The 25,240-nt window shown below is 35.4% G+C and overlaps 1 protein-coding gene across 4 annotated transcripts in view; it reads left to right on the top strand.

Annotated features, from left to right (window-relative positions):
• ZDHHC17 (zinc finger DHHC-type containing 17) overlaps positions 1-25,240 on the top strand; it is a 111,568-nt gene that overhangs the window by 78,454 nt on the left and 7,874 nt on the right. For 2 of the 4 annotated variants that reach the window (XM_027842524.1, XM_027842522.1), the window contains 4 exons: positions 2,221-2,321; positions 9,296-9,420; positions 22,118-22,180; positions 25,051-25,144. In XM_027842524.1, coding sequence (XP_027698325.1) covers positions 2,221-2,321; positions 9,296-9,420; positions 22,118-22,180; positions 25,051-25,144 — 383 coding nt within the window. The remainder of the gene's footprint in view (positions 1-2,220; positions 2,322-9,295; positions 9,421-22,117; positions 22,181-25,050; positions 25,145-25,240) is intronic. The other 2 variants (XM_027842523.1, XM_027842525.1) reach the window with 2 other exon arrangements.

Here is a 25,240-nt window from a genome sequence, read left to right as displayed (position 1 = left end):
AAAAGAAACAACTCAAAATGAACCGTAATTGTAACATTTACAGTGGTTGAAAGAAAGATATTATGACAGTGACCCCCACTCTCTGCTTAGCCCATGCAAAAGGGTGACTATGATCAGATCACTAGCACCTGAGATTGACAGTTACAGTAACAACAACAGTAGTCAGATTGGTCAAAGCCCTTTACAGATATTACCTCCTTTCATCCTTACAACAGCCTTGAGGGTTTGAGGAATAAGGAAACTGAGGGAAATAGAAATTAAGTGGTTTGCCTGGGGTTATACAGGTAGCAGAGGTTTGAAATAAAATTTGAATTCAGTTCTTCTTGACTCCACATCAAATTTCATGCTGGTTGCATTGTACCTTCTAGTTTGCTGACTTCTACTTGACTTTTAAAAAAATCATTTAATAAGATCTTTTATTTGGGACTGTAGTACTAACACCCAGCAACTGTCATTAAGCACCTATTAGGAATTAATTTTAAATTAAGAGCTTTTTTTTTTTTTTTGGAAAGTAAAAGTGTCTTTATTTTGACTGGGTTTCTCAACGTAGAGTTCAACCTGATGATAGTTTGTAACTGGAACAGTCTAGTTCCCCTAAACTCCATAATGCTGCAAAGGGCGACCCCTTTCCTTAAAAGTGGGTCAATAGCTGTGAAAAACTGAAAGCTCAACATTATTAGCAGCACGGTCACTTCAACTGCAGACCTCTTTTAACAGGGTGGTCGGGGAATGAAAGCATTTTTGTCTGCAAATTTTACACAAAAAGGCACATTTAACTTTTTTCTGATAAAAGTAAGAAATGGGGACAAGATATAAACACTAAAGGAACAATATATGCATGGGAAAGACAAAGACAAATCAAATACAACTATAAGAGCTCACCTTTTAAAAATAACTTTAAATACACCTAAGGTTTTTGAGGTCTTTTCTACAAGTTAGTCTTTACCTCTTTCATATGAGAGGCCATCTTTGATATTTCATTGGAGAACAATATGTACATTTGAGATGGAAAAAAGTTGAATACTGAGGTGAAAAATTAGTGTTGGTGGGTTTTTTTAAGTCTTACAAAAAAGATTTGGGATTGCAGTAGTACAGTGGAAAGAATACTAAATTTGGCGTCAGAGAGCTGGGATTCATATCCTGGCTCCACCACTCAGTACTGTCTGACTTTAGGCAAATCCCTTATCCTACCTGGGCCTCAGTTTCTAAAACAATAAAGATAAGTGGGTTGGACTTGGGTGAACTCTAAGGCTCCCCCTTCTAGCTTTAAATCTGTGATCCTATGATCCTACTTTTATATGTGTGTACAAACACATGTTTACTAAAGTGCTGCGTTAATTTGACTCTGTTTTAAGTACATTTAGTTAATGCTCAAGTGACTGATTCATTCCACTTGAAGTGATGTACCTAAATTCTAACATTCTACAGAGAAACAAACCTTTCACAGAGTAAAATCTGAAAGTCACTCTTGGCTGTGTAGCAGAAAATTGTGTGTGTGTGTGTGTGTGTGTGTGTGTGTGTTTGTGTGTGTGTGTGTGTGTATACCAGTATTCAGTGAATAATCAATGGTATATTAATTTGCACACAAAAGTGAATTGTTTATCCAGAGTGATTGGGGAATCTAATATTTTGGTTTGATTATTCTAGTTGAAGAAATGTGATTTTTTTTTTTATGTACAGCATCAATTTTCTTACAATTAAAAAATATTACACATGCTTGGAAAGATGGTTCCAAAGGTGCTATAGGACCTTGGATAGAATGGAATTGTCATCTTGATTATCATTTATCATTGTGTGTTATACTTATTATACTTATTGTGTGTTATAAGGATTTGTGCTTTTTAAATTGCTGTTTGTTTTCTATCATAACCACTTTGTAATTTAGTAAATGGTTTTTCAAAGTTACATTGGCTGAAAAAATTAATCATTCTGTGACCAGTCTAGTGATTATATTTGGTGAGGCTGGTCCTGGGCTTACACTTTAAAGCCCTTCCATAATCTGGATCCCAGAGTCACCTGCATGCCACAGTGAGGCACCAGTAACAGGCTTTAGAGAAAGAATCATTGTATATTACCATTTCAAAAGTCCTAGTTATTTGGATTCTGGTTAAATGGTTTACTGTATATCAAGTATGTCTGATTTTTATATTTTATTCAAAGATAAGTAAATTATCATAATGGGATATTAAGTTCAAACTAAATAAAATTTGTGTTTTACAGATCATTTTTTGATCACTCAATGCACAGTGCATTGCCACTTGGAATATATTTGGCAACCAAATTCTGGATGTATGTGACGTGGTTCTTCTGGTTTTGGAATGATATCCTTTCTGTCAAAAAGTTGATAGCATCAGTACTTTTCATTAGTTATTTAATGATAGAATTAAAATATAGTTAATGGAATTCCATAACAACAAAAATTTATCAGGAAAAAGTACTTAGGTAGGAAATATATCCATAACAGTTGCTTTTGAACAACTTTTAAATTCTTAATGCCTTTATTTCCTTTGAAAGTACTTTATAAGTATAATTTTATTATTTTAATATGATTACTTTTATTACATTTCTCTTCTAGAAAATAGAAACTTAATGATTTGTATGTTATGTCCCCCCCCCTTTTTTGGGGGGGGGAGGTTCAGACCTGTGTCAGAACCTCTTCTCTGTGCAGACTCTCTGCATTCTACTCATGTCTAGCTTATCTTGTAAGAGCATTGCTGGGAGAAGCAAGAAAGGAAGTGAGCTGGCCTTGATCACAGAGCTCGAATGTGACAGAAGCAGGCCTTGAGCTCAAGTCTTCCTGATTTTAAGACTGACCTTCTGTCCACCCTGGCATGCCACTTCTGATAAGGCCCTTTATTTGCCCAAAAATTTGTTCAATCTGTCTTTAGCTTTGTGACATGAACCAGACTTGCTTTATGAAAGGCATATATATGCCATGCTCTAATTATGTAGGCTATGTTTAACTAGAAGCATATGTAATAATCAACAAGTATTCATTAAATACCTACTATGTGCCAGGCATATGCCAAGTCCTGGGGTTACAAAGAAAAAACAAAAACAGCTCTTGCCCTCAAGGAGCTTACATTCAAAGGGAAGGGGTGGGGGGGGGGGTGACAATAAATATGAATCAGTACGTGCAAGATAAATACCAAGTAAATGAAAAGTAGCCTTAGAGGGGAAGGCCTTAGCAACTAGAGGGCCCAGGAAAGCCTTCTTGGAGAAGATGGTACTTGAACTGAATCTAAAAGGAATCCAAGGATTATTAAGTTTCTAATACAGTAATTGATGAAATCATTTGTTCTTTAGGTTTTTTTAATAGCCCCTATTTTCATGAAAATGAGAAAGGGCAGAAAAGATCTAAAACATGTTGTTTTGTAATGACCTTTATACACAAAGATGATAGTGCTGATCTGATGTATTACAGAGGGTAGGTCGTTCTGGTACAGTGAAAACAGGATCACAACTTTCCTCTTCCTCACCTGTCTTGGGGAGAGAAAAAAATAGCTAAGCCAGATGCCTGGTAAGTTATTTGTAACTTGGCTAATTGTAGTTGTTGTTACTTCTTGTTTTTTAAACCAGAGCCTGTCTAAATTAGGACAATGGCAAGTAAAAGCCTTTGTCATTCTGGTAGTGTTCTGGTGACGTCAGTCAGCATTGCCATCAGTTTGTACGTATCTGAGAGGGTGCTGCTTAAAGGACGTTACAGTTGTGATTGTGATCCCTCCACAGTATGTTCTCAGAACCAGATATGCTTCCATGATACCTGGAGGAGACCCAATGGACCCCAGATATTTAAGGGCAGCCCCCATTGACTTGTGACTTCAAGTCTAGATTTGACATTTTCTTGTGGACACTATTTAGGCTACTAATTCTTCTAAAACCCTACTTAAAATATTAGTAAGAAGAAGTGTAAATGTCAGGCATGTTAGTAATAGAGAAAAGCCTTAAAGCTGAACCTTGTTTATTATGTACCACCATCCTTTCTAGGATATGCTGATGTTCTACCAAATTCAAAGAAAAGATGTGGTCTTTCCCCTTTTAGTGATTGGTACTGGCTGAATGGCACTTTCATGTACTAAAAACTGATCCGACTCTTATTTGTGGTAGATTTTATTATCTGTTGTTGCAATATATTGAGAAATGTAATTGTCAATATTCATCACATTGAAGTAAAAATACATACATCAGAGGAATTAGAACAATCAAGAATTTTGACCTTTGTTATGTCCTTCATTATCATTCATGAAACCTCTAATTGGATTTTTAAAAAATCAGCAAGATAATTTAGACTCAGTATTTTAATAAAATCACAAATTTCATAAATATTTGCTAATTTTTTTCAAAAACTTCATTATAGAAAAGTATGCAAAGTTGATTTTATTTAGCTATTGATTTAATTTTGAGAGTGGGTCTCTCTTTCTGACCTGGACTGGAAGTGCAGCAGCCACTTTTGGGCTCAATCCTGCTGATCAGCACTGAACCTTTGACATATTGTGTTTCTGCCCTGTGGTGGTTTGCCCCCTCCTCAGGCAGCCTGTTAGCCTTCTGCTCCTGGGGAGAGAGCAGAGTTATCACCATGTTGGAGCTAGAATTAGTTCAGCTCAGAACTCCTGAGTTCAAGCAGTTCACTGGGCTTCGCCTGCCCGAGGATCGGGGATTACAGGCATGTACCACCTTATCCAACTATAAAATACATTTTTAATGGTCTAGAATTGTGGTGACATTGATCACTATTACAAACATTATTTGTTATCAAGTACTCTGTGTGTGAAATAGTTACTTTGATGTGATCTTTTGGCAAAATCACCCAGTCATCTTATTTGGGCTTGGGGAACTGTACTCATTCTGTTTTTGAAGCATGAAGCAAAGAATTGGAACAAGAACTTAAAGTTCTTCTCTTGAGACAACTTTATATGCTTACATTTCAGCAAAGCACAGTTCCTCTTTTTTGCTTTTGTAGTTTAAGTAAGGTGATACCTGGTGAAATTCCTCCATGTGGCAGTTTTCACTACCTCATTCTGGTCATGTATTATACTTGGACATAAAAACTGCCCCTCAAGGAATCGTTAGGCATTAGAATTGTCTTGCTGGAACATTTGGTATAACTAAAACAGATATGCTTATTTTCATTACCTCATCTACTTAAAATTTGCTTTTTTAAGTAGTGACCTGACCTCTGAAGTGACTTCAGTAGACTAGAGGTATTTCATTGCGGCATAACATTCTGTTGCCTAAATTGGACATTGAATTTTGTAGTGAAAGGGGGAAAGTTCTTATCTTCTTAAAATAATTCTTTGTTGCCCAGTGCATGAATTATTTCTCAGCCCTAATCGGGGAAGAGGAAAAATGCTGTTAAATCAGCAAATAATGAAAATGTCATTCTAGGCAAAAGTTTAACTTTTCTCTATTATGAAATCTTTTACGAGACTGTTGAATAGTGGTACCTAGGTGGTCTCACAGTTGCATACAATGCTGGGCCTGGAGTCAGGAAGATCTGAGTTCAAATCTGCCCTCAGACATTTACTAGCAGTGTGACCCTGGGCAAGTCATTTAACTTCTGTTTGCCTTAGTTTCCTCAACTGTAAAATGGGGATAATAAGAGCACCTACTTTCCTGGGTTTATTAGGATATAATGAGATAATATTTGTAAAGTACTTAGCACAGTGCCTGGCAGATAGCAAGCATTATGTAAATGTTAACTATTGTTGGTAATAATAGTGGTTAAGTAGATGAACTTGAATTTCTCTCCTTTCTTTGAAGAAAAAATAATGAACAATTAAATACAGAGAAGTTAGATAGCAAGAAGATCCAGATCCAGGAAATTCAGCACAATTTGGCTATAAAACATGACAGAATATTCCTGGGTTTTAGGAATTAAAATACACTTTTTCATACTACTCTTGTAAATCTTGGTAAGTTCATCTTTCTTTCATGTGATTGTTCATTTATATTTTTGCTTTAAGTTTAACACAATGGGGTATGCTTTAAAATTTATACCAAGGTTGGTGCTAATGTTTTTGTAGTCAATTTGAATGGAAAGGATTGTGTACCAGTTAGCCAAGTAGATAACAAAATTCAGACTCATCAATATTTTAATTTTAGGTAAAATGTATATAATGTAAACTTTGAGGGCCTTGATATTTTTGTTCAAAAAATTTTCTCCTCACTATTCCCAGACTCACATAAATTTTACACATTTTGTAGATTGTGGTATCCTAAAGAATGTGTAGCTGTCATTTTTGTTGTGTCACAAACTTGTTATTTTTGTATTTCTTTATTAACTTAGAATATTGAATTGGAGAATTAGATACATTGCTAATTTATGCTTGCTAAATTTTTAATCATCTCTATCTACAGATATAACTGACTTTTTAACAACTCATTTTATAATCTTTGTAGTTTTTACATATTTGAATACATGTTCGATGATCTTCTTGGAGAATACTCGCAATTTCACACCATTAACAGAATTTTAAATTCTCGATCCCTAAGTAAAAATGGAAGAGTTCCATTGAATTTCTTTACTGTAATATAGGCATGTCTCCAGCCTTCATATCATATATTGGTCATAGTGCTGTTGTTACTTAGGATAGCCTGTATATTAACGAGAATGATGAGTCCCCGCAAGTGATTGCATTATTTGTATCCACACATACTCCTTCCATTGAGTTAGAACTAGTTACCATATTTTGCACAGCTATAACTTCAAATAGTGTGAATCTGAATACATGTGTCCTCTTCATTATTCACACCACTTGTGACCTAGCTTTAAAGTAATGTGAGGAAATAGGAGGTGATATACATAAGGGAAGTAAGGAAGAGCTTGCAAGTAAACCATAGAAGGAGCAAATTAGAAAGAAGCATGAAATTTATTAGGTTTTAAAACTGTAGAAAGAAAAGGGGACAGTAGCTGCCCCAAGTAATCTCTGTTGCATCCTTCTTTTCTATTGCTTTTTCTACCCTACCCATACAGATCAGAACCACATAAATAATCAGATCATCCCCGATTAGACTAAATATGAAAAGGGGGCACTAATTATAGATTCTAAGTTGTTAGACCCGAATGGGACTTTTAGAAGTCAAGTCTATCCTCTCTTCCAGAAAAAGTTTAATCATAACATCTTTTGTTCTATACTACAAATGACTACTACCACCACCACCACCCCCATGTATATCAGTTTACCAAACATTCTCACATTATCATAGTGATGATCACAATTTTATACTATGCATTTGTTCTTCCATCTTGTCAACTGTACTTTACAAAAAGGCTACTGCTTTAAAGGAATAAATCAGAACCTGTATTATGTATATTCCAAGGTGAGGTTCAGTGTGCTCACCTCTTCATTTTCATAAATATATAAACATAAATACATCTGTGTTAATTATCAGTGGCAGTTATTCCATAATGGACTAACAGTGAATTTTGAATCACAGAGCCTATGTTGGTCCTTGACTTACTATTAAATAACTGGGTAGCTTTGAATAAATGACTTACTCTCTACTTACCCCAGCTTTCCCATCAGCAAAATAAGATTAATTATAATTGCACCATGTACTTTACTGGCTGGTATTGAGAAAAGTGTTTTGTAAGCCATAAAGCTTTATATTAATGTCAGTTATTGCTGTTTAATATTTGAATAACAGAGATGGCATGGCATTTTGTATAGACAGCTGCCCTTGTCCTGCCTCTGACACATAATATTTAGGTGATTCTGGGTACTCTCAATGCCCCAGGCAACTCTAAGACTATAAGTTGCAGATCAGTTGCTAGTCTGAATTAGTTAAGGGAGTACCCATACTTTTAAGTTCCCTTGCACTAATGAAATCAATGAAAAATTGATTTTTTTTTTTGAAAAAAATTTTTTTATTAGACTAATGAAGTGTAGACCTCTCTACCCCCAATTTTTAATTGCTCCCATTTTTCTTGCCACTTTTTGGGGAAGCCACATATGGCAATTGCTATAAATAACTTAAGACTTTTACTAGTTTTTAAATACTTTTCCTTTTGAGTTACTGATTTCCATCCAGAAATGGTATTTTAATTTGTACCAAGTGAATGCGATAGTATTCTTAACTAAGACTTTTATTTAAAAAACAACTTTGTTTCTTGCTTAATGTCATTCAAAAAATACAAGACTGTCTACACATAAAAATGCCTAACTACAAAATTGAGAGCAGAAATCTTAGATAATACTTCTACCCATGTAAAAAGCTTAGAAATAGTTTTTATGAGTATTCCAGATGTTTTGGGTTTCAATAACATGTTAATGCTCTCACAGTGTGATTTTGCTTCCATCTGAATATGTTTAACCAATTAAAGGTTAAACCCAACATCCGTACTTTCATTCTTAAATTTTTTTTTAAATGAATAGGGTTGGGTTTTTTTTTTTATTTTAAAATGTAAAATGATGCATAAATATCCCATATACTTTAACTGGGTGAAAAAATAGGTTTTTGTAAATATTAGTGAGCATGAAAATATCTTTTAAGCTGATAGATATTTCTAGTTAAAAATGAAAGCCAAATGTGCATCTTAGATGTGAGCATGTAACAAGAGGCGTTATTGTCTGTAAAGAATATCTGAGACCTGCTAGAAGATTTCTTCTGTGACTCTCTATTGAAATTTTAGGCCATTTCATTTAGGAAATGCTTCAAGACTGTTGAATAAAATTTTGTTTATTTTAAAATAGTTGTAGTATGAATGCTGTTCTTATTTTTAGAACATAATAACAATAATAGCAATAACTAGCCTTTATAAGATTCTTTAAGGTTTGTAAAGCACTTTATATTTTATCTTTACAGCACCCTCAGAGGTAGAAGCTATGATTATCCCTGTTTTACAGATGAGGAAACTGAGGCAAATAGAGTTTGTCTCACAGCATGTAAGGGTCTGAGGTAGAATTTGAACTTAGATTTTCCTGACCATAGGTCCAGCCTTCTATCCACTGTGCTGCTTAACTGCTTTAGGGCGAAATATAGTCTTTGGAAGTTAAGGAGCCAGGTGGTTTACTTTTACACTTTTTATGGGACATGCATCTTTAAATTGATGCAAAGAATTAACTTACCTATTACAGCTTAGTCGAAAATTTACAAAATATATGAGCTAAAAATTTAGTTTAGCCTTTGTAATATTATATTGTGATTTTCAGGTTGCAGGGTTACAATGATTGTCATTCAACCAGTCTTTCTCTTTAACTTTCTAGATTTTTGAAAATTGAATCCTTTGAGGGAAAAAAAAAAGGAACTCTCAGTTATTATTGTCTATTTCTTTAGATTCCTTAACTTTAGGCACATCTCAACTTTTTATTCATTCACCTTCCATTCCTTGCCAATAGTGTTGCACTTTTCTACAATTTTGGAAAATCTTGGAAATCAGACCCAGGAATTATTAAAGCTACAGAAGAGCAGAAGAAAAAGGTAACAGGAGATGAACCAATTTACTCTTTAAAATTATGTACAGTTTAACCACTAGTTCCTGTTGATATTCATAGCCAGCATGAAAATATGATGGCAAATAGTTATATCATGAAATGTTGCAATTAAACTGAGATAATGTATGCTTTTTTTGGCTTTAAAAATTATTGATATTTTTTGTCCATTAGCTTCTAAATATATTATATCTAAATATAGAAAGAGAAAAGGGGGAAAAGTTCAATAAAAATAACCAGCACATCAACTGGAGCAGATAGTATTTGCAGTGTTCTTCACCCATAATCCCCCCCACCCCTGCAAAGAAAGGAGGGAGGCAGATTTTGTCCTTTCTTTGGGACTATGCTTGATCATTGAAATTACATGATGTTCTGTTTTGTATTGCTTTTGCTCTTTTTATTTATATTTTTAATAGTGTGTCTATTGTTTCTCTGGTTCTGCTTCATTTTGTATCAGCTCATAAAAGTCTTCTTATGATTTTTTGTATTCTTCATATTTATCATTTGGTAAAGGACATTACTCTTCTTTTGCTATTCTTTGGTAGTCATCTACCACAATTTGCTCAGCTGTTCTTCAATACATGGGCATCTGCTTTGTACTATATGCTTATTATAATGTTAATTTAAACAGAGTAATGAATCTGTGGGTTTATATGCTTTGGGTAAGCAGTAAATGTGATTATTCTTTTTAATGAGGCCATTACTCCAAGTTAAGGACATGGCATTTTATTGTCATGTATAAAATTGAAAAATATATACATACATTTTAACTTTAAGAAAAAAGATTTTTAAAAGTTTTTTTTTCTGACTATTGTTTTTGTGGAATTTTTTCCCCATTAATTATATTTTCATCAAAATTTCTGTCAACATAAGGATCTTCCTCTTTTTAAAAAGTAATAGAAATGATGTATAATAGAAATAAAATTCATTATTATTAAAGTGACAGGCTCATCCACATGTAATCAGTCAGCAAACAATTTTTTTTGTTCTGTTTTGTTTTGTTTTTGGTAAGGCAATTGGGGTTAAGTGACTTGCCCAAGGTCACACAACTAGTACGTGTCAAGTGTTTAGTCTGAGGCCAGATTTTAACTCAGGTCCTCCTGACTGCAGGGGCAGTGCTCTATCCACTGTGCCACCTAGCTGCCCCCAGCAAACATTTTTAAAGTGCCTACTTTGTGCCTTGGCACAGGATAAAAACACGAAATAATCCTTACCATTAAGCAGCAACTCTCGTTTGGGAAAACATGGATATGGATAGATATACACCAAAATAGATACATGGTGACTTTGGACAGAAGACAGCTGGAGGAGTGAGGAAAAGTTTCATGTAGAAGGTGGCCCCCAGGGTGAGCCTTGCAAGAAGTTTGGGATCCTAAAGGGGGAAGCAAGGAAAGAAGGAATTCCAAGTGTCATAGATAGCCAGTACAAAAGCTTGGAGGCAGGAGATGGAATGTCACATGTGAGGAATAGTGAGAAATTCTGCCTCCTTGTTTGGGCCATGGCATGCATAAAATATAAGTATTATGCACTTGTAATGTGTAATAAGCCTGGAAAGATAGGTTGGGGCTAGATTATAAAGGACTTTCAATGCATAAAAGAAGGGTTTATATTTGATCCTAGAGGTAAAAGAGAGCCATGTAGTTCAATGTGTAGAGAAGTGACGTTGTCCAATCTGTGCATTAGATCACTTTGAAGGATGGAGGAGAGAGACTTGATACTGAGAGACCCAGTCCGAAGGCCATTACAACAGTCTGGGAGAGATCTGAGCTAGAATGGTGTCTGTGTGAGTGGAAATCAGAGGAATGAATGCATGCATGCATGAATGAATACACGAGTCAATGAATGAAGCATTTATTAAGCACTTATAATGTGTAAAACACTATGCCAACTGCTAGGGATACAAATAGAAAGGTAAACCATTTCCTATTCTCAAGGACCTCGCGTTCTAATGGGGGAAACAATGTATATGGAAAGTTTCAGTGGCAAGTCAGATGGAAAGGTCACATAGTCCTTAGGAAGCAGCAACAAAGCTGATGATCATGTCTCTTCTTTAATATCATTTCCACTGATAAAATGGTATCAATTTCTGATGTTGAATCATTTGACAGTGCCAAGGATAGTTTCAAGAGGAGATGTGGTAGAAATGACAAGATTTGGTAACTCATTGGATACGTGGGGTGAAAAAGAGGGAGAAGTTGAGGATGACATCGAGGTTGTAAATCTAGGTGACTGGAAAGATGGTGGTGCCCTCAACAGAAATGGGAAGGTTTTCTGTTTGTTTTTAAGTGGAGAGCAGTGGACGACAGTAAATTCTATTTTTGATATGTTGAGTTTCTGGTGTCAGTGGGACATTTAGTTCAAATGTCCACCAGATGATTGGTGTTGGAGGAACTGAAGCTGAGGATAGGTTTGGGCTGGCTATGTGGATCTCAAAGACATTCGCATAAAGATGATAATTAAAACCATGTAGTCTGATGACGTCACCAAGGATGGAATGTGAAGAAAGAATGGGGTCCATATGAGAGCTTAAGTGTACACCCATATTTGGGGGACATTATATGAATAATGATAACTCAGTAAATATATAAATATCTTGGAAATGAGACTCTTATCAGAGAGACTTGCTGCAGAATTTTTCCCCAGTTGCCTACTTCCCTCCTAATTTTTACTACTTTATATTGTTTGTGCAAAAACTTGTAAATTTTATGTAATCATAGCTATCCATTTTATTTTCATGTAATCCTTGCTATCTCTTGTTGGGTCAGTTAACTCTTCCTGTATCCATAGATCACAAAGGTAATATTATACTTGCTCCTTTAATTTGCTCACAATGTTACCTTTTATATCTACTGCAAGTATCCATTTGGAGTCTCCCTCTCTCACTTCTATCTCCTCGCCTCTCCCTCCCTGGTCTTTCCTTCTTCCTTCCTTTCCCTTAACTCTGTACTTCCATTCTTTTTCCTTTTTCCCTCTCCTTTCTCTTCCTCTCTCCTTGTTACCCTCTCTCTCTCTCTCCCCTTTCCTCCCCTCTCCTCCCCTCCTCTCTCCTCTCCTCTCCTCTCCCTTTTCTTCCCCCTCCCTTCTCTCTTTTTTCCACTATTAAATTAATAAGTGCTGCTTCCTTTCAAAAGATTGATGGTGACAAGAACTTTCTTTTCTGAGTCTTAAATATATAGTGGCTGTAGTATACACAGTTGAGCTGACAGATTTTATTTCCATAGGGGTTGCTTCCCAGAATGATGATGGTAGTTTACTTTTTTTTTTAAATAAAATATTGCTTGTGAAGAAGTTAACTTTAAAGAAAAGAGATGGAGTTCTGATGCAAAAATACCCTGCATACTCTGCCAGCTTTTTACTTACACCCATTGTTCCCGAGTACCAGCTGAAAAGACAGTATTGCTAGGTCAGAGATCTCTGAATGAATATGAATGTAGGGAAAGAGGCAGTAGTACTCCCATGACTTCTAGGCTGTCTCCATCAAGGTTGTAATAGTGGAAGTTCCCCTTGCCTGGCACATAAATCCCAGAAAAGTCATATCTTCGTGCATGTGATATATATTAGGGGGATATTTTGTTGCTACTATTTGTCACTATACCATCTATTAGTAAATTCCTTAGTCAAAAGTAATATCTCTTACTTGATTAAATAGAAGTACAGGAACTATAGTCATATATACTACTACTGCTACTGCTACTGCTGCTACTACTACTACTACTACTACTACTACTACCACTACCACTACTACTACTACTACTACTATACTAGTATATACTATAGTATCAAGTACAGCCCCACAGATAGGGTTATCCTTAGAAGCCAAGGTAACAGACGTCATCCAGGAGTATTGTATAAAACTTGTATAAGTATAAATGATGGAGTAGTCCTACAACATTTAAAATAAATTTTATAAGAAGTTTATTTACTTCCTTTTCTTGATTATGTAAGTATCACCCAGATCAGTATTGCATTTTGCTGTAATACAGTGATACCCTTAGAGGATGCTGAACCACATAGGGTTATTTGACCTAACAGTGGCCCTAGTCTGTTATGCATTTTGAATATTTTCATGTGCTTTGTATGGATTTTCTGCCTTCTCCCTCACAGTCAGCTTTCAGTTTTTACTGCTGCTAGTTTATTCTTCTCTAGAAATCCAAACTTCTCCCCTGTTTTCTAGTTTTCTGCTTTTAATCTAATGTGGACTGGGAAACCAGATAAACTGAACTTGTTACAGTTTGTGGAAAATGGACATTGAACAAGGAGCTTAATGGCTGTCCTTTGTATAAAATTTATGAGCTTCAGAGCGCTGACTTTCTGCATCCAGTTGAGTAGCCCAAACCCTTGATTCTTGGTACTTAACTGTTTTTGGAAGTTAAAACTTTCAGAGAAGAAACTTCAAGAAACAGCTGCAACTCATAGCATGTGTAGCATTCAACGTCCAGAGTCCTCTCCCTCTTTGCTGAGGGAGTGTTTCATCATCTTTTCTTCAGAGCCAAGATTAGTCATTACAATTAATACTAGTTGGGCTACTTTTCATTATTTTCAATTACGTTATTGTATTGTGTATATTGGTCTCCTGATTCTTCTCAATTCTTTCTATATCAGTTCATAAAAGTCTTCCCATTTTTGTCTGAATTTGTTAGGGCACAATAATATTCAACTAATTACATTCATATACTACTATTTGTTCAGCTATTCCCCAATTGATAGTGTCCTTTTTATTTCTACTTTTTTCCTTCCACAAAGTGTTGTCATTAATATTTTGATAAACATAGAGCCTTTCTTTTTCCCTTTGACTTTAGGGTGTAGGCATGGTAGTGAATCACTGGAGCAAAGAGTTTGAACAATTTAGTCCCCTTTGCTGCCATGATTCCAAATTGTTTTCCAGAGTGATTAGATAAACTCACCGCTTCACCAGCAGTGTTTCAACATGTCTATCTTCTCGAAGCTTCTCTAACATTGACTTTTTCTTTTATCATCTTTGCCATTTTGTTGGGTATAAAGTTGAACCTCAGAGTTGTTTGAATATCCTTTTGAAATTGTTCATATTGTTTTACCACTTGTCTATTGAGGAATGGCCCTTGGTCTTATCAGAGATAGTACAAGAATAGATTTTTATCCCACTTGACAATTTCTCTTATTATAGCTGCTTTGATTTGTTCATGCACAAGCTTTTCCTCTGTCCCTGACTTGATTAACAATCTTCCTGCTGGCCATAATTGTGAAAATTACTTCCTTTCATTTTCATCTAAATATTTTTATGTTCTTTATATTTATATCCATTTGGAGGTTATTGTGGCAGTTGATTTCACATGCTGATCTAAAACTTCATTTATGCCAAATTGGTTTCCAGTTTTCCTAGCAACTTTGTCCATCCAATAGGAAGTCCTTTTTCTGGTAATTTGTGTTCTTCATCTTATCAAACATTGGACTAATATTTTTAGTTATTTCTGAGTCTTAAAATAGTCTGTTCCAGTGATCTATTTTATATATTTTCAACCAATAACATAGTTTAGATTATTAAGTTTTATGATACAGTTTTTAGAAGCAAGGTTATATCATTTGTAGAGGATTAGCTTCAGAGTCAGGAAGACATGGATTCAGGTTCTGCCTCTGACCAATAAAGTTGTACCTGTCTCTCCAAGACTCAGCATTGCAGTCGAATTGTGTTCTATGTTGGTGGAGGCAACGTACACATCCAGAGCTCACCATGCCAATGAAATCACACGTGTACACAAAAGTAAAGCACTGATCTCTTTAAAACACATACTGCATATGTGTATAAATATAAAGTAGTGCTACTTCTTGTGTTCCTCCAAATGCATTTCATGTTTGTGGTCACTCTTAACAAAAGAAAGTAAACTGTTTTTATCCAGGTGGCAGGCACTCAGTAAGGAATGACAAAAGTGTGGCTAACATGTCTTTCCTTCTCTGTAGAGGTAGATTTAGACGATTGTATGTACTGTCAGACGTGATCATTATGTTGTTCGATTTTGTGGAATTGATTTTTCCCATCTTAAATCTTAGGAGAAAAAGGAGGGCTGTGTGTAGAAATAATGATGTCAAAACAAGAAGTATGGATAAAAAGATAAAAAAAATTTAAAAGAAAGTTTGGTTAAGAAGTGAATTTTACACTTCATTTTTTCACTAAAGTTACAAATATTTTCTAGTAATTCCAATTTTTAAAGTTTCATCTTCTGCTTCTTTAGGTGTTTTGTTGTTTTAAGCAGCTAAGTGATAGGGTGGATAGATTGTTGGACCTGGTGTCAGGATGACCTGAGTTCCTATCTGGCCTCAGAACTTACAAGATGTATGACATTGAGCAAGTAATTTAACTACTGTCTGCTTCAGTTTCCTCTGCTGCAAAATGGTGATAATAATGGCACTTACTTCCCAGGGTTGTTGTGAGGATCAAATGAGATAATATTTGTAAAACACTTAATACAGTGCCTACTAGGTGCTTGATAAATACTTGATCCTTCCCCCTTTCCTTATTCCTCTCAGTAGTGTAAAACCTTCAGTGGATTTGCAACAGTACTTATTGCAGTAGTAAACAATTACTACATTAGTTTTTTTGTGTGTAAGTAAAAATGTTAATAAAATTGGCTTATCAAAGTACTGCAAGAAGGAAACCCACTTTATTAAAATTTAGAATATCTGTAAAAGTTTATTCTGCATGTTGATATAAGCCTTGGAGAAGCTACAGTTGACAGAGAGAATTGTGTCTTTATAGGGCAAGTGGGCTTTTAAATATGGGCCACTTCCCACCAGTATTTCTAGGGGGCAGTTTGTTGTGTTTCAGGGGAAGAAATACAAAGATTTCCTAAATTGCTTATCTTATGTTGGCCTTAGGGGGCGGTCCAAGACAGTGTGAACTTACCTTATTCTTTGGCATGTGCAAGAACAGTTAGGGTAAATGAAAAGGAAACGGAGTTAGCCAAAACTACCCATTTACACTGAAAGGTAGGCCTATATTTTTTTTTCTTTCTCTTTATTCCTTTTGAAGGCAATCAGGTTAAGTAACTTGCCTAGGGTCACACAGCTATTTGAGGCTGGATTTGAACTCAGGTCCTCCTGACTCCAGGACCAGTCCTCTATCTACTGCACCACTTAATTGTCCCAGCCTATTCTTTTATGGCCTTACTGATTTCAAGAAATGCAGAATTCAAAAACCCTCCTCTGTCACCACACTAGTACCATAGTTGTATATATGTTTATACACTTGTGTAGTATGTTATAAAGATAATAACTCTTTTCTTTGGTCTACACGTGTGATTTCACTGGCATGATGAGCTCTGGATGTGTACATTGCCTCTACCAAAGTAGACCACAACTCGTCTGCAGTGTTTAGTCTTAGAGAGACATGTAAGGCACTGAGACACATGGTCACACAACTTTATTGGTCAGAGGCAGAACCTGAATTCAGGTCTGCCTGATTCCAAAGCTAATCCTCTACAAATGATTCATCCTTGACTCTTAAAACTAAAATAGGGGCAGCTAGGTGGCACAGTGGATAGAGCATCAGCCTTGGATTCAGGAGGACCTGAGTTCAAATCTGGACTCAGACACATAACACTTACTAACTGTGTGACCCTGGGCAAGTCACTTAACCCCATTGCCTAGCCAAAAAAAAAAAAAAAAGAATGGTTAAAAAAACTATACTATAAAACTGCAATAAACAAAAACCATGTTATTAGTTAGAACAGACTAAGACTCAGAAATAACTAAATTTATCAGTCCAGTGTTTGATAAAATGAAGAGCACAAATTATAAATTACCAGGGGAATAGCTGTCTTTTGGACAAGACTGCTGGGAATACTAGAAACCAGTTCGGCAGAAATTGAAGTTTATATCAGTTTTAGATAGTCTTTAGACTTGTGGTGCTGAGTTGCATGTTCTTTTTAAAAAACACTGAGTAATAATTTGACTTTGTCCACAAGGTGCATGCAGTTCTGTACTTCTGGGCAGTGGATTTCCAACAATTTGTATTTGTACTTCAGTACTTCAACTGATTTTAGTCATGTCAATTCACAGCATTTAATAAGTTTTGCAACTTATGCAACATTGTGGCATTACACAAATTAACTTCAGCCAGTCTGTTTCCTGTTGGAACCCTCTGTTTCTTAGCCTTAGCCTGGCCCCATGGTTTATCCACCTGATCTTGCACGGTTCATTTCTTTGAAGACTCTTGGCTCTTGGTGTTGACTCAGTGCTGACAAAGTATGTGTAGTGGGGGAGGTGGGATAGTGGGGAGGCAATCATTGCTCTATTGTTCAAGACGTAGATGAGAGGAAAGAGAGGATAGCAGGACTCATGTGAACAAAATATTAGTAGAGGAGGTTGCAGAGAAGCCCAGGGAAAATGGTATTAGATTATGAAATGAGCCTAGAGGCACATCCAAAGCAGGTGTTTCAAATGCTCTGAAGACTGAAATTGTATTTTGATGCATAGTGTAGTAAAAAGGCTATAGATCTGGGAGATGGATGGTCTTGATTTTAGTGTTAATTTTGACATGAATCATTGGTGACCTTAGGCAATTTATTTTGCCACTCTAAGCCTCCGTTTCCTCATATGAAAAATAAGGGAATTGGATTTAGGTAATCTGTAATATCCCTGTAAACCCTCAGTCTTGTAACTTAGTATCCACATAAGTGTATAGCTTCACATGGAGACTACTTTGAAAGATAGCATTCATTTGGATATATAAATTCTGTAGCAGTGCTATAGAAATGGTTGCAATCCAGTATTCTAAGGCAAAGTACGTGGCATGTGTTAAAAATGGACAGTCATATGATTCTGTAGATTTAAGACGAAATTTAGCATCAAGAGATTGAGTTCAATTCAGCACTTATTAAACATGTACTTACGTGCAAGTCATTGTTCTATCCACTTGAGATACAAGTAGCTCACCTCTGGGGAAAGATATAGAACATGTACACAAAGTGTATACAAAGTCATTTCTGGAAGGAGAAAGCTTTGAGACTTTAACACTGAAAAGCAACAGAGTGGCAAGTAATCACAGGAAGAAAAAGTAAAAATAAAATTTGGGTTGTCCATTTTTTTTAAAGGTAAGATATCATTATATCAGGGTGAAAGGCAAAGATAATAGGCTAACACGTTGGCTTTTCAAGAAAGAAAAAACATAAGAGTGACTAACAATTTAACCTCTAAATCCCCATGCTTTGTTGTTTAGTTGTGTCCAACTCTTCATGACTCTGTGAACTCTAGCCCACCAATACTGGCCATGGGGTTTTCTTGGCAGAGGTACTAGGGCGGTTTGCCATTTCCTTCTCCAGTGGATTGAGGTAAACAGAGGTTAAATGACTTTCCCAGGGTCACACAGCTAGTAAGTGTCTGAGGTCAGATTTGAACTCAGGTCTTCCTAACTCCTGGCCCAGTGTTCCATCCACTGAGCCACCTAGCCACCTCCATCCCTATGCTAGCATAGGATTATTTGTAACAGGAAAAAGAAGGTAGTAAAAAATACCTTAAAACATTTCTCTAAAGGCCATCATTTGTCCCTCTATTCAAAGACAACTATGAAAACCTCCCCAAGTAAACCTTGAATTTCACGACCCCAATAAAGTAGTTCCTTTACCTTCTGATTGGTAAAAATAAAAATAAAGTAAAAAAAAAAAATCATGAAATAAGAGGTACAGTTTGTACTATCTTATGTTAAATCCAAATTTATTCATTTGGTTACTATATTAACCTATTTTTTTTAAACCCAGTTTGCTTCATAAGGCTTTTTGTTTGACAGCATCCAGAGAGATTACAGGTTAGAACAATGAGCCAAATCTAAAGAGATAAAATGTAATAGGGATACACATAAAATTTTGTGCTTATGTTAAAAAATTGTATAACTACAGAGTGGGGAGATATAGTTAGATAATTCTTTGTAACAGATTTTACCCTCAAAAAGAATCTGCAGTGTCATGTGGCAGGTAAAGAAACTGGTCTTAGACTGAACTAACAGAGGTATGGGGGCCGGGACAAAGGACGTGGGGTCTTGCCTGTTCTGCCCTGGCCAGCCCACATCTCGGCTCTTGGTTTTAGTGCGGAGGGCCATAGCAGAGGAATGATTTTGACAAATTGTAGTGCATCTCGAAAACTGGGAGGACTGAAAACTATGCCACGAAAGAATTGGGAATAAGCTTTTAGAGAGGATGTCATAGCAGTCCTGAATTCTTTGAAGAGCTGTCATATGACAGTGGAATTAGACTTTATTTTTTGGGTCCAGAGGGTAGAACTAGGAACAATGATTGTAAGCTACAGTGGTAACAGATTTTGGTTCAATATAGGGAAAACTTTGCTAACATTACAAAGAGAATAAACATTCCGAAAGGAGAGGTGGCTGCCTAAGGAAGTAGTGGGCTCCCATTACTAAGAGAGTTGTCTTCAAGTTGAGAAAGTCTAGATGAACACATTGAGCTTCTATAGTCTGCATAATGATAAATCCTCTTACCCTGTTAATTTGGCCTCAAAATATAGCAAAATCCTATTTTTCCTTCATCTTGCTGAGCTTAATTTCTCCTTCCATTGCTTAGTTTTCTATTTTGTAAACTTTAAAGCTTTAGCACACATACATATGTATATATGTGTACATATATGCATGCATGTTCATATACATAATATGTGTGTGTATATCCATGTGTAATTTATTAAAGCTGGTGTTTGCAGTTATTACTTCAGTAGAACTGTGATCTTACTGGCATGGATACTCCCTGCAGTGATATAGATTATAACCCATCTCTGAAGTGGTCTTGTACGTTCAGTTGGCACTATTTGGAGTTATAATTACATAACATATGGTAATTCATTCCAGACCAGTGAAATATACAGAATTTTAATAAGAACCACTTTGGGGGATTCACAGTTTATACTCATTGGGATCTGGCAGTGTTCCCATAAATCCTCTGGAGGGAGATTCATTCAGAAGTGTTGGGGGCTTTCTCTAGGGCTCTTAAAACTATGAGGGTACCAGGTCAGCACTATTAATTTATCTCTCATTCTCAAAACATGTCTAGCCTACCTCCTTTTTTGGTTATACATATCTTTTATGCCACTTCATGTGTACAGTTCTGGCTTGGTCATATGCTGCAGCCTGCTTACCTCCATCATGTGTCTCTTCTCTAGTCTTGGGAAGACTTGCAATTTTGATTCTTTGGGGATTATGATATTCCATGATCTGCAGGCATATATTAGCACATTAAAAATATTAGTGGTAATGAAGTGGTTTGTTTCAGAAAAAAAGCTTAGGGTCATTATAAACATTATATAGTTTTGTAATCACTTTTTAAAAAATGTGTGCATCAGACCCTTGCTCAGGAATGTTAGTAGCCCACTATAATATCATTGTTTCAACTGCAACATTAGACTCAACTTACATCACTTTGAGTTACCTTGCGAGAGTCCTAACATTTCACCATCTTTTCAAGGAATAAGGACTGCCTTTATCATATATAAATGCTACGTTTTGTTCAAGTACCTCAAGTTGTTAAGAGTTTTTATCACCCTAAGTAATTCCTTTTGTGTATAAATATATATATCACTAGATCTTTTATATACATATACATATATACACAAATATATATGTATATCACTAGATCTTTTGCTCTTAATTTATAACTGAGATAATATATGTGAAAGCAATTTGAAAACTGTAAATCACTACATAAATGGTATTATTAGTGGATAGAGACTGAATCTATCATTTCGTTGATAAAAGGACCTTCCCAGATAAGGAAACTCCCTCTAGCAGTGCAGGTTGGCACCTTCTCTATGACTTGAGATCTTAGAAAGTTGCCTGAAGCACTGAAAGGTTCAGTGACCTTCCCAGAATGTCCAAAGTGGAATTTGAACTGGTTCTTCCTGGCCCTGAGGGCAGTTGTCCACTCCACCAGGCTGCCTTTCATTTCTTACTGTCGATCCATCAATCAGCTAACATTTATTAAGCACCTGCTTTGTGCCAGGCACCCTGCTAAGTGCAGGCGATACAAAGGAACACAAAAAATTGTCCTTACTCTTAAGGGACAACACGCAAACTAAGTACTTAAAGGATAAAGAGGCAATGCTCTCAGATTAAGGAGGACTAGGGTCAGTTTGCACTGCTCTACTTTCATACATTTGTGAACTGGTTAATCACACTTAGGGCAGAAGTCTGTGGCAAGAAAACGGTAAACTGACTGATCTATATGACAACAGAACCTACAAGAGACCTGCACAACATATGGCCTGGCCCACCAAAGGATTTCTGGAGGCCAGTGAAAAATGTAGGGTTGCCACTGGCACACTTACCTGTTTGTCATGTGATCTGCGGCAACCAACCATTTTCATTCTGTCTCTAGTCTAACCTATCTGCAGCCTGAAGTTTACAAAGTTGTGCAGTTCTGACCTACAACCTCCCTTAAATCATCTGAGCTTCATTGAAATTCTTTAGCAACATTGAGTTCTACACAGAGCAGATGGGAGCCTGTTGGCACATTTTGCAGGTTTATTATGCATGTTATGTTTTAATGTTCTTTTAAATGGTTCAGGTAGCCAAGAAATCAACTTTTGAGAATTTTAATGAGGTAAACAGAAAAGAAAGCATTATTTTTTACATATATAAAAGTATTCTATTTTTACTATATCCTGTTTACATATACTGCTAATTTTTTCCCTTTTTTTCCCCTTTTCTCCATCTAAAGACAATAGTTGAACTTGCAGAGACAGGAAGTCTGGACCTCAGTATATTCTGCAGTACCTGTTTGGTAGTATTCTCTCTCTATTTTTAATATAAAATGTAACATAGTATGATGAATGTAGAAGCATTTTAGAATGAGATTTGAGTTACAGTTAAAAAAAATTATGTTGTATTTTTTTTTTCCAACGTGCTATTTCTTTTTCAAGCCTAGTAGTAAATCAACCACAGATTGAATGGATAACTTTAACAATAACATTTTCCCAGATTGGATTAGATTTGGATGGCATTTGCTTTAACTGCTCAATGCAATTTCCATCATTCTGTAATTAATATAAATCACCATCCAGAACCCATGTATGGTTAAGCCATTCAATTCATTCAATTTTGTTCCTTAGTATAAATGAGAAGATACGTTGTTACTGTTTATCTGTATTAATTTGACCAAGCTATACAGCTTTTTAAATGGAAGTGTTATTTTCTCATGTTTTAACTATTTGATTCTTATCCCATCAAATTTGTATTTAAAGTCCCATATTATGATTGACTCAACTATTCCATTTGGTTCAGTGCATTAATCTGAAAATATCTTCAATTTTTATGTTCAACTTATGTTGCTGACAATATTCTTTTGGATTTCCAGACATGCTTACAAAGGGTTTTTGTAGACATGCTCATTTCCTCCCTGACTGTACATTTAACAGAAACTACAATTTAAAGGATTATCCTTTTTTCCTCAACATTTACAACCAGCCTTTCTTGTGCTGCTTTTCAGTGGAAATATTGTTCTGTCCACAAAACCAAGAACATGTTGCCAACACAGTTCCCATATGGTGAACAAATTATTTTTACAGTTTTTAAACATGAAGAACTGAAAAAAAAACCATACATATTTAGTGGCAAGAATGATACCTTTTGTTGGTCATTAAATAGTGTGAACTTATTATCTTTAATAAGTTATGTACTGTTTAGTGAACTCTATAGCAGAATTAAGAGCTTACCATAATAATGGCAGAAATGTTCATTTATTACTTGTTCAAAGCCTTCTTCTCCTTCAAGTTTCATCTCTTTCAAGAAACCTCTCCTGAGAACTCTCCCCATCTACATCATTTCTTTCTTTAGATGCCCATAGCATTTCATTTGTAACTCTTCTGTAGCACTTTTGTCTCACTGGTGTTGTGTTTATTTGTGCATAGCTCTTATCCTTTCAGCTTATTAATCTTTTTAACTTTTTAATCGTTGAATTTTGGGAAATTAGGATTTTGTGATACAAATTTACAGTCTTTCTTTTTTGTTGTTGTTTTTGTCAGCTAAAAATCTTGGCATCAGAGATGTAGTCATAAAAGTAATTTTTTTTCCTATTTGTATTTTTTCCAGAGTAAAAAAAATAAGGACAGAAAAGGTGTTTTCCCCACCATATCCCTCCACAGTACCTAGCACAGTGTCTTCTGTGGGTGCCCAAAAATGTCTGTAGACTTTAAAAGACAAAAAGTTTCCTGAAAAGTATTTAGATCAAGGTTTTATTTTAAAAAAACATATTTTAGGAACAAAAACCCCCCTGCATTGGATTTTTTTAAAAAGCTGATTTACTTTTTTTTTACATCTATATTCTTATATCCAAATTTTGCCTTAGAGCACTTCTTTGAAAGGAAAAACATTCTTTGGCATTTACTAAGGTTTTTTTTTTTTGCTTGTTTTTTATTTTACTTTTTACTCTTAGGTAATAGTCTTCTATGGATGGTTAAACTTGTATTTTGCTACTACTTGAAACTATATAACTCAATGCAATGGATCTCAAACTTACTTAGTCTACTGATTCATTTGGCCTTACCACTTCACAGAATGCTTACCTCACTCATTCTTGCCATGGCAAAATAATTTTAAAATTGCATCCAAATTAATGGTATCTTATCAGTACTTTGATCAGACACTGGTGAGAAGTATCATAAGTAAAATTTGTTTCTGGCATATGTTAGGAATAAACACTGCCATATTATAAGTGTGGATACTACCAGACACTAGCCTTTTCAGAACATGAGTGACTCATGTTCATACTTTAACATTGTTCTTTGTGATGGCTTCTTCTTGCCAATGTTCTTAGGAGTACTCTCAGTTTCATATAGTTTCAAATACTAAAAATGGTTTACTAAATAGAACAAACATTTTCTTTCCTTGCCTATTGAGATCTGAGTCCAAGTTTTAAATTTTTTTTCCCATAAGTCCTAAGCTTCTCTAAAACCTGAGCAGTTTTCCTCTACTTTCTTAGGTATTTGGGAGCTTCTGCAAGAGAAATGCTGCTTCTTAGGCTCAGGTCTTGAGAGGACAAGTAACAAGAAACTGATATGTAAAACATTTTTGTTGTAAGATTTGTTACTTTAGAGAAGATGTTTAGATTTTTAGTGATTTGGACTCATAAATTCTTTTTTATATCTGTTTTTTTTCTTCATTCTTTACTTTTTATTAAAGCGTAAACTAATGTGTCCACTAAAAGAAAAAAAAGTGAAAACAGATTTCGCTGCTAGCTTTCATCAAGAAACAGTTCACAAATTTGGTATGTTTTTATCTTTCAGAAGTTGAAAGATGTGGATAAATTGTAAATCAATTATAGTGGCAAACAGTTTCCCTTCAATTTAGCAACTGTGTTCAGAGCACTGTGCCAGGTTCTAGGGGAGATAAAAAGTTTAGATGAGTTGGGACCTAATGTCCTTAGCTGACATTATCTTTTTTTATCTTTTGGTTTGAGGAAATCAGAATTTTGTGATACCAATTTACAGTGGTTTTCTTTTGTTTTTATCAGCTAAAAATTTTGGCATCAGAGACATAGTCATAAAATTAATTTTTTCCTTGTATTTTTTCAGAGTAAATAAAAAAGTTGTTTAGCTTTTCTTTCTTCTTAGCTACTGGGCTTATAATTCTTCTTTAAAATATACCTTTTAACAGATACGGAAGCCAGTGAGATCCAAACATTGTGGTGTATGCAATCGATGTATAGCAAAATTTGATCATCATTGCCCTTGGGTGGGTAATTGTGTAGGTAAGCATGTTGGTAATTGTTTAAATATGTTGCCCATTTTAATTCAATGAGCATTTGAAGAGAAATATTAGAATAGGAACTACCCAAGTTTCTTGG

Source organism: Vombatus ursinus, unplaced genomic scaffold (genome assembly GCF_900497805.2).
Source record: "Vombatus ursinus unplaced genomic scaffold, bare-nosed wombat genome assembly UNPS02014874.1, whole genome shotgun sequence".
Classification (NCBI taxonomy): domain Eukaryota; kingdom Metazoa; phylum Chordata; class Mammalia; order Diprotodontia; family Vombatidae; genus Vombatus; species Vombatus ursinus.
This window is presented reverse-complemented; position numbering and strand designations above follow the sequence as displayed.